Source organism: Camelina sativa, chromosome 10, assembly GCF_000633955.1.
Source record: "Camelina sativa cultivar DH55 chromosome 10, Cs, whole genome shotgun sequence".
Classification (NCBI taxonomy): domain Eukaryota; kingdom Viridiplantae; phylum Streptophyta; class Magnoliopsida; order Brassicales; family Brassicaceae; genus Camelina; species Camelina sativa.
In genome coordinates this window covers 12047330-12056379 of record NC_025694.1, presented here as the reverse complement: position 1 = coordinate 12056379, position 9050 = coordinate 12047330, and the positions used below count along the sequence as shown (strand labels likewise).

At 33.2% G+C, this 9050-nt stretch overlaps 1 protein-coding gene and 1 long non-coding RNA gene across 2 annotated transcripts; one reads left to right on the top strand and one right to left on the bottom strand.

Moving 5' to 3' along the window:
* Positions 5019 to 6599, top strand: LOC104718596 (homeobox-leucine zipper protein HAT1). The gene is made up of 4 exons (XM_010436364.2): positions 5019 to 5481; positions 5565 to 5893; positions 5987 to 6066; positions 6170 to 6599. Exons 1-4 carry the CDS (start codon positions 5337 to 5339, stop codon positions 6459 to 6461), a joined length of 846 nt encoding a protein of 281 aa, XP_010434666.1. The 5' UTR covers positions 5019 to 5336; the 3' UTR covers positions 6462 to 6599.
* LOC104720286 lies at positions 7318 to 8270 on the bottom strand. The gene is made up of 3 exons (XR_002033657.1): positions 8191 to 8270; positions 7552 to 8089; positions 7318 to 7456 (listed from the first exon to the last, which is right to left on the bottom strand). It is a non-coding gene; the product is annotated as an uncharacterized LOC104720286 (long non-coding RNA).

The following is a 9050-nucleotide window of genomic DNA, read 5'->3' as shown; positions in this document are numbered from 1 at the left end:
GGGGTTAGGGCATATCATTGATTATGTTAGGCCGTTTGTGTTTCATCACATAATGATTCTAGTCCACAATCATTTGACTCTCACCATTTATGCTCTTCTTCTACAGCGAAGCCAAATTGTCAGTTTGTCGGTTTTAATTATTTCTTTTTAAAAAAAAATAGTTCCTGATTCAAAACTTAATCATTATTACAAAGTAGTTCTTGCCGAATAATTAATGAAGATTATCATTCTCAGTGGGCTCCTCTTGTTTCCAAAAAGCTGATTCATTCGAGAACAACTTTCACCGATTACATCACACACCCAATAAAAAAGGAATCATATACACTTTCAATCTTTTAAGTTTATTTAACATTAAAACTGTGAATATCAAATTTCAAACGTATTCAAACATTAAACCAAACAAATAAAAAAAATTCAAACGTATTTGAATCCAAACCCAAGTGTACCGCATGTTCATTTATTACAAAGATTACTTGTTTAAGTTGAGGTTTGGCAAAACCTATTATTATGAAAGGTATTGTACTGATTTACATAAGAAACTGATTACTTGCTTAGTGATCTAAATTTGAGGTTTGGCAAAACCTATTACTGATAATATGGAGTAGATATATTAGTTATTTTTTCTTAACATACTATTGAGATAATGCATGCAATCATGTTGGATGGTGATAGTAATCTACGTCATACACAGTCCTCGTTGTACTTGAAACTGTATCCCTTCAACAACCAACCACACACAATGGCACCCCAAAAAAAAATGATTCTTTAGCCTGTCCACCTAGTGGAAAATTATGGTATAAATCTAAATTTCCATGATTACCCTTCATTCCTACTAAAATATCAAACTTATTTTCTGGGTGTTTTTACCCTTTTTATATCTAAAATGTTCCGACCACTCAAGCCATATAGGTCGTCTAGTGTTTCACGTCTTCCAGAACCAGGCCCCGGTTTATTCATACATGTAGTGACAATTAAAAAGTATATTGAGGATTGGCCGAACGATGGTTTTATTTGTATTATTGTATAGTGTCAATTTCTAAAATAAGAAGAACATATTTTGAAAACACATGCATAGTAAATATTTGCATATAAAGAGAGATAGATTAGTATGCTTAAATTTTATACCTTGAACGTAAGTATTTTAAGCAACGTTTGCATGTGAGAAATCGTTAGATGAGATTATATTATTTAAAGGTTCCGAAATGAGTCCGTACCCTATTATTGCACGTGTCTCGCATTACAACCGAAAAATATTCCAAACGATATTTTGCTTAACCGATGAATCCACATGACCACCAGCTCACCTCCCATTGGGAGAATAATTAAAAAATATGCAAGTCGAAAACATATGTTTTTTTTGCAGAAATTATTCCTCTTTTTGGCCTAGCAAAGGTTTCAAATCTTAACATCTTATAGATCCAAAACAAACGAAACTGAAAGAAATGTATCTGACGGTTTCATTAGTCAAATTCATGTATCGACAGAGTATGTACGTAGAAAAATCTAGTTTGTCAAACAAATTGTAGCTTAAAATAATAATAATATTTTCATATATATATATATATATATGCAATATCAATTGAAAACAAATCTTTTCATCCGCATTTGTATACGAAATCCTCTCATCTCATTTATTAAAATAGTAAGTCTTTTCTTTACATTTGAAAACGAAATCTTCTAATTTTGCGATGACAAAAAAACTTCTAATTTGCTGTTCATTGAAAAAGAATATCTAAAAATGTAAAATAATATTCCCTCCGTTTCAAAATATAGGATGTTTTAACTAAAACACGCAGATTAAGAACTCTTTACTTTTAACAAGTTCAACCAATCAAAAACAATACTGCATAATATAAAATACTAAATTAATCTAAAAGTTGCATTAAAATTTGAAAACATCTTATATTATGAAACAAAAAATTTCTCCAAAACATCTTATATTTTGAAACGGAGGGAGTATTTTCTGTTTGCAATTATAATCGAAATATTCTGATTTGGAATTAAAAACTATTTTTAAAACTATGTTTTCCTTTTGCAATCTCTCTTGTGTCTTATAGTTTTTTTTTAGATAAATTGAAAAATGATATGTAAGCCACTAGATTTTGGTTCTTATATTTACTTTCCTCTTACATTCTGAATTCCAAATAAAATTCATCACTAAATGAACACTTCGTGAATGTGACCAATCCATTAGAAAAAACACTAAAAGTTATAGATTTGAAAATGATAAATAATATATTTCTTTATTTTAAATATTAGGTCAACTTTCGTTTAAAGGTAGTGAAATTTATGAACAACCATTTCCAAGAAGCTCTACAAATTTCCCCTTACAAATCTCAGATGTGAAAGCCACCTTTGAGAATCCCAAAGTGAAGAAGCCACCTTCTTCTTATTTTGAGAGACTGAAAGAGTCGCTTCTTCCTATTTTTTACTCATAGAAATAGAAATGTAGAATACAAGTAAATTAGGAAGGATGTTTGACCATGGACTAGAGACAACAAGGCAAGAGCATAGGAATATATTGACCAGAAATGCACGTGCGGGTGGACAAGAGCACACGTGTGCTTTGCTGTCATGGGTGGTGTGGTTCGCTTAGGAATGTGTGCGCCACGTCGGTTCCACATGGGAGGATATATCGCACGAGCCAACTTGGTCCTTTCTTTCTTCATTTTTATTATTTTTTTCAGTTACAATTTACAAGCATTCCTTGAAGCTTCATTTTATACACCAACTATATTTCTTTATTTAAAAACATAGATTCCCAAAACCATTACTGATTAATCATGATGCTAGAATCTCAATAATTATGCATATGTAGCAGTTATATAGTTTATACCATTTGATGCGTTTAAATAATCTATAAATAATCAAGAATCAAACATTAATTTAACTATATTATGAAACGTCAAACTCAAATTATCTTTCTTTTTCTTATTGCTTAATTACCCTCCTTAACTCTTGTTCGTTATGCCGATGTCAAATTGTCAATGATGAGTATATTCTTTGAAGTGTATAATAAATTTAAACATTCGAACGATTACATGTACGAGAATATATAATATTCGACTATATATAATGGTGAAGTTAGGTCCAAACATATAAAGTTCCCCAGTGATGACATTAATCTACAGCCAATTCTGTAGAGAATAATTATTAAGCTAGCTACGCAATCAAATATGATGAACTAAATTGATGATAATTAGTCCTACTATAAAAGCAAAGCATACATATACGCCTCAAATGATTACAACATTAGAAAATACGATTTGTATTATTAAAGTTTATTTTTTATTAAAAAAATGAATCTTAATTTTGCTTTAGACATATGTTTGACCGAGACTACGTGTGTTTAAAACTTCATATAGGAAGTGGAGACACGACCTTTAAGTATTACTACTATATAAAACCAACAGACTTATATTGTCAATTAGTTAATTTTGAAATGAAGATTCATTCTCACGTCAATTATATATGTAATGACTTTTTGGTTTTCAGAAAAAAAAGTTATTATAAATGTACGTATATATGCATATTGCACTGGTTTCTTAAATAGAAAGTAACTATTCTAAAATGTGATTATGAATACATTATTTATGATATCGTATAAAATCTCGAGCACAGTTTAGATCATTAATGAGGAGAAGAAGTTAATTCATGTGGAAAAAAATGATGCGTATAATGATTACAACGAAGCGAAGTCCATAAAATGATGAAGGAGAGCGTGGTAGCAAATGATAAGATGTCGGCGTGTGAGGAAACAAAAGAAAACGCACGGCCGGGTCGAGTGTTTTCGGGTCCCTTATCGTCGTCACGTGACATGACCCACCTGCCCATGTTCTCCTCCTCCTCTCTTGAGCCCAAAAAAAACTATTTGTGATACTCTCATTATTATAGTATAAAAAATCTAAATACAACTTCTTTCGGCAGTTTTTACAATTTTTGGGTCAACAATATATAGTTTTGGACAATCAAAATGAATGATTAATCTGATTAGCAACAAAACAAATAATATATCTATCTGATTATGCAAATTTCTCTACAAATTCTGATTAGAAAGGAAGGAACTTTGAATGAACAAAGAGAAAGAGTCAATAAATATTGGAATTTTTATTCATATGGTTTTGTAGTTATTGTAATGATAGATCCCACATCCCACATGGATATCATTGGATCACAACAGTTTGATTGGCCCACTACTTTGAAGGAGCTCAGATTCATGTGGATTGTGTTTTTGTACCTACCACTTGATTTAGTCCTTTTTTTTTATCCCCATCATTTCAACAATTAATCGCCAACTATCTATTTGATACTATCTGTTCTCATCCGTGTGTGATCTTGACTGATTGAGTTCTTCTGCAAGGTCACAAGTTTTTAGCACCAATAATAAGTAGTAACTAAATAATTATGTTTTGGTCTTTGGTCCGAAAAGATTATTGACCTAATCAAGTTCAGAAGTTCTTGGTTAATAATATTTATTTTTTATAAAACTTGGCAACTTACAACACTGAATAATAATCCTACCAAAGTTAGCAAAGACATGACATGAGTTACTACTTACTACACATATAAGTAAACTCTTATCATCACCATGATATATCCTAGGCCTTGAATCTTGATAACTTTTACATTCATATACAAGTTGTATGTATTTTTTTTTCTTTTGAAAAACAATTTGTATAATTATATGTCGGTAAATAATGTCATGATGGATTTGCGCCACATATATTCGATCCTCATTATAGAGTTTATTTTTTTCTAGTCCACAAATTCACAAAAAATAAAGTAGAGAATGAAAGTACGAATTTAAATTTTAAAATTTTGAAAATAGACTTTGGATTCCATACAAATATAGAACTACATTGAGGTTATGGAAAAAGTAAAACTAAAGATAGGACTTATACTATTTACTAGAATAGTAAAGGAGGAAGAAGGAAACAGATCATAAAAGAAAAGATAAAAAGAGAAAGAGATGACAAAGAGGGAACAAGTTGGGGATATAATAATTGAGTTTATAGAAAGAGCATTATAGATTATAATTGGCTAACCTGCCAACATCTCATATCATTCACTTCCTATATTAATCCTCTCATTCCCATTTCATTTCACATCTCTCTTTCTCTCTCTCTCTCTCTCTCTCTCTATAAGAACCCTAGCTTGAAGAAGGTTTCTCTTGTCTTCTTTACACTAACCACCACCACTGATATAAATTAGAGCTTTTGAGGTAAAATCATCTTTAGATCATCAAGGTTTCTCTTGCATCTCTCTACCCATAAAGATCAAAGCTTTTGCTACTCTCCTTTCCTAAACATCTTCAAGACCTTGAGAAATATATCACGATGATGGGAAAAGAGGATCTGGGTTTAAGTCTTAGCTTGGGACTTGCACAAAGCCACCCTCTTCAGCTAAATTTAAAACCCACTTCTTCACCAGTTTCCAATCTCCAGATGTTTCCATGGAACCAAAACTTTGTTTCTTCCTCAGGTATGCTTCTTTAATTTCTTCTTCAACAATACAAGGGAAACAAAACAGATCTTGAAATGAACCGTTCTCCTTTATTTTTGCAGATCATCAAAAGCAACAGTTTCTTAGGAAAATCGACGTGAACAGCTTGCCAACGACGGTGGATTTGGAGGAGGAGACAGGAGTTTCATCTCCGAACAGTACGATCTCGAGCACAGTGAGCGGCAAGAGGAGGAGTGAGAGAGAAGGAACCTCCGGTGGTGGTGCTGCCGGAGATGACCTTGACATCACTCTTGATAGATCTTCCTCACGTGGAACCTCCGACGAAGAAGAAGATTACGGAGGTGAGACTTGTAGAAAGAAGCTTAGGCTATCCAAAGATCAATCTGCTGTTCTTGAAGACACTTTCAAGGAACACAATACTCTCAATCCCGTAAGTTCATTTTATCCATCTCTATGAGCGTGAGGGTATTATTCTTTGTAAAATACTCTGTTTTAACAAGGGCTTTATGGTAAAAATATGCAGAAACAGAAGCTGGCTTTGGCTAAGAAGCTAGGTTTAACAGCAAGACAAGTAGAAGTGTGGTTCCAGAACAGAAGAGCAAGGTGAGTCAGAGATAAAACTCATGTTATTACACTATTTGACCATTTTACCCCTTGAGAGTCATGTTATTTACAAATACTAGCTGTTTTGTTAATCCCATTATAGGACCAAACTGAAGCAAACCGAAGTGGACTGCGAGTATTTGAAAAGATGCGTCGAGAAATTAACCGAAGAGAACCGGCGGCTGGAGAAAGAGGCTGCGGAACTAAGAGCATTAAAGCTTTCACCGCGGTTGTATGGTCAGATGAGTCCACCGACCACGCTTTTAATGTGTCCATCGTGTGAACGAGTGGCCGGACCGTCCTCATCTAACCACAACCAACAGTCTGTCTCATTGAGTCCATGGCTCCAAATGGCACATGGGTCAACCTTTGATGTGATGCGTCCTAGGTCTTAACTTTTAATACCAGTTCTATGGGTTGTGTTACTTATGTGGGTCATTGTACTTTTTAGATTATTGACTCTCATCTCAGCTATGTATCCTTAAAAACCTTTTTTCATTTTTAAATTTACTTTAATCTGATTAAATTAGCTATTCTTGTCTTTTTGATGACAAACAAAATTATTAAAAAAAAAAAATTCAGCTTAACCTTTTACAAAACAAACCTTTATTTTTATTTTCAGATGTTAAACTAAGATCTGTTTTATAAACCTTTCTCTTATAATCAAAAAAGAATAATAAAGTTAAGGTTATTGAACCTTAAGTTTTTTTTTGACAAAAAAAAAACCTTAAGTTTTGAAAATCGAATTATACTCACTTAATCTACCCACGACAAATCGTAAAAGGCCCCCAAATAATATACCCTTAATGGGCCAAATTATTAGGCCCAATATGTGTACGTCGTAGCCGCCGTCCTCGATTTCACCAGTTAACCACTGGAAAACTCTACCCCGACGTCTCTCAGGCAGCAAAATTAGGGTTTTAAATCAATTCGTTGTTCAATAGATGCTGCTCCACTCGATCAATCCTTTCAATTTCTATACGAAAGTTACTAAAGTCTTGAAGATACTAGGTGATGAAGAACTTGTACTTCGTCGTCTCTGTAGCGTTATACAAGATGGAACCTTTTTTGGATAAGATTGATCATCTTTCATAAAGGATGAAGCTTTTATTTTATCTTCCTTGTTTATTACAGAAGCTTTATTCAGTGTTTACATAGATATAGGACCTCTTTTTTTTTTTTAATTCATGGGTTCAAAGATTTTGCAAAATGTCTACATGGCCTCGTGTTCAGAAGATAACGTGTACTCGTTCTGGAGGTAAGGCACAACGTATTCTACAACTTCTTCATCCTTTATTTGGATGTGTGCGCCTGGGAGACTAACAAACTTTAATTTTCCAGCAGCATCCAAGGTTTTCAGACCAATCCAATCCTCAGTGTATAGCTTTGTCTGCTAGGAAGAATACTTATGTAAGAAGCCAAGTGGGTTTGTCTGATGATCAGGTTAAGAAATTGAATAGGAGAGATGATGATGATAAGGTTCACCTTTCGAGGAGGCAGAATAGTTGAGTTATCTCCATCCGGGTAATAGCTTTGTCTGTTAATTATTAATAATTATGGGTACTAATCATGGTTGAAGGTTTAAGCCCTGATTAGGGAAGAAGAATAAGAGAAGGTTTACTTGAACTCCGTCGTTGTAGACCTGTGAAAAAAATGCCTTCAGGATCTTGCAAAAAAAATTCTGCAAACAGAGAAACCTCATTATTGTTGTTATTTTGATTGTGATTGTAAGAAAGAATGTGACTGTGGTTGACACACACAGACAAATAGAGAACTCACATCACACCACTCAGGGATCGCAGCGACGCCAGCGTGAGGACCTCCTAAAGATACATAGTTGAAGATTGGAGGAGCATTGTCGCAGAACTCGATTAGGCCTCTAGCGGCTAAGTTTCCTTGAGACACTCCAACAATGTTGTAACCTTCACTCAGCTCCGGCATCTGTTTGATTTTCTCACAAGCTATACTCGCTTGTTTCGTAAGCGGCATGAATACGGAATCTTGCTTTCCATTTCCTATTTCTCTACAAAGATGTCAAGATGACACAAAAAGAGAGAGACAGACATTGTTAAAGTATTTTTGCAAGATTAGGGATGAAACCAGAAGAAGGAGTTGAGTCGTTACACGCAAGATCCAGTGGAGTAATTGTTAAGGAGCTTTGTCAAGTTTCTCATTTGATCATCGGAGCATCCACCTCCAATTCCTGTTTCAGTCAAATTCATTAAAAGAAATGAATTCATTGCATGTATACAACAATTTGCAAAAATATCTACAAAATACCGTATACTGTACTTGTAAAATATGTTAAAAGAAAGATGATCTGTTTAAACCGGTTCTATACTCTCTAGTATATAATTTTTTTTTATTTCTTTTATAACGACAAATCAAACATTGGAGTACTTGGAAGAGCTTTATCCACATTTTGATTTGTTTATAAAATTGTATTGGATGAGATTTAGAAATCCAACATGTGCTTTTTGAATTTTGAATACCAAAATTTATCGGGTTTTGAAATCCAATAATAAATCACTAAACATATCAAATCCAATTTTAACTAGGGTTTAGATATAATTAAATAATAACAAGTGATTTCAACAATAAATTTAAAAAAACCAATGATTGTCAACTTAATTTTTGGCTTTTTGCTTTGAATTAATAATTGTCAACTTAATTTTTTGCTTTTTGGATTTTCGTAGTTGCAATACGTTTAAAGAAGTCATGGACTCATGGACCTCCTTGCAATCAAGTGAGGAACAACGTGTTTCACAACTCTCCCGAGTTTCGAGACACTCACAAACTTGACATTTTCGGGTTTTCAGACCTATCCAGTTATGTCTTTTTTTTTTTGTTCACCACATATCCAGTTATGTCTATATAGCTTTTTGTCTGGTGATAATGTACATATAATTATTCTGTTTCTGATGGATGGATGCTGATGAAAAAATTGAAATTTACAGAAATTTGGATAAAATTGGCCATCTGAA

What these genes read in the sequence shown, in the direction of transcription:
- LOC104718596 (XM_010436364.2), top strand. Translation starts at nt 5,337, where the DNA reads ATGATGGGAAAAGAGGATCTGGGTTTAAGTCTTAGCTTGGGACTTGCA. An exon ending in AACACAATACTCTCAATCCC is followed by an intron (nt 5,894 to 5,986) that starts GTAAGTTCATTT and finishes AAAAATATGCAG; the next exon opens with AAACAGAAGCTGGCTTTGGC. An exon ending in TTCCAGAACAGAAGAGCAAG is followed by an intron (nt 6,067 to 6,169) that starts GTGAGTCAGAGA and finishes ATCCCATTATAG; the next exon opens with GACCAAACTGAAGCAAACCG.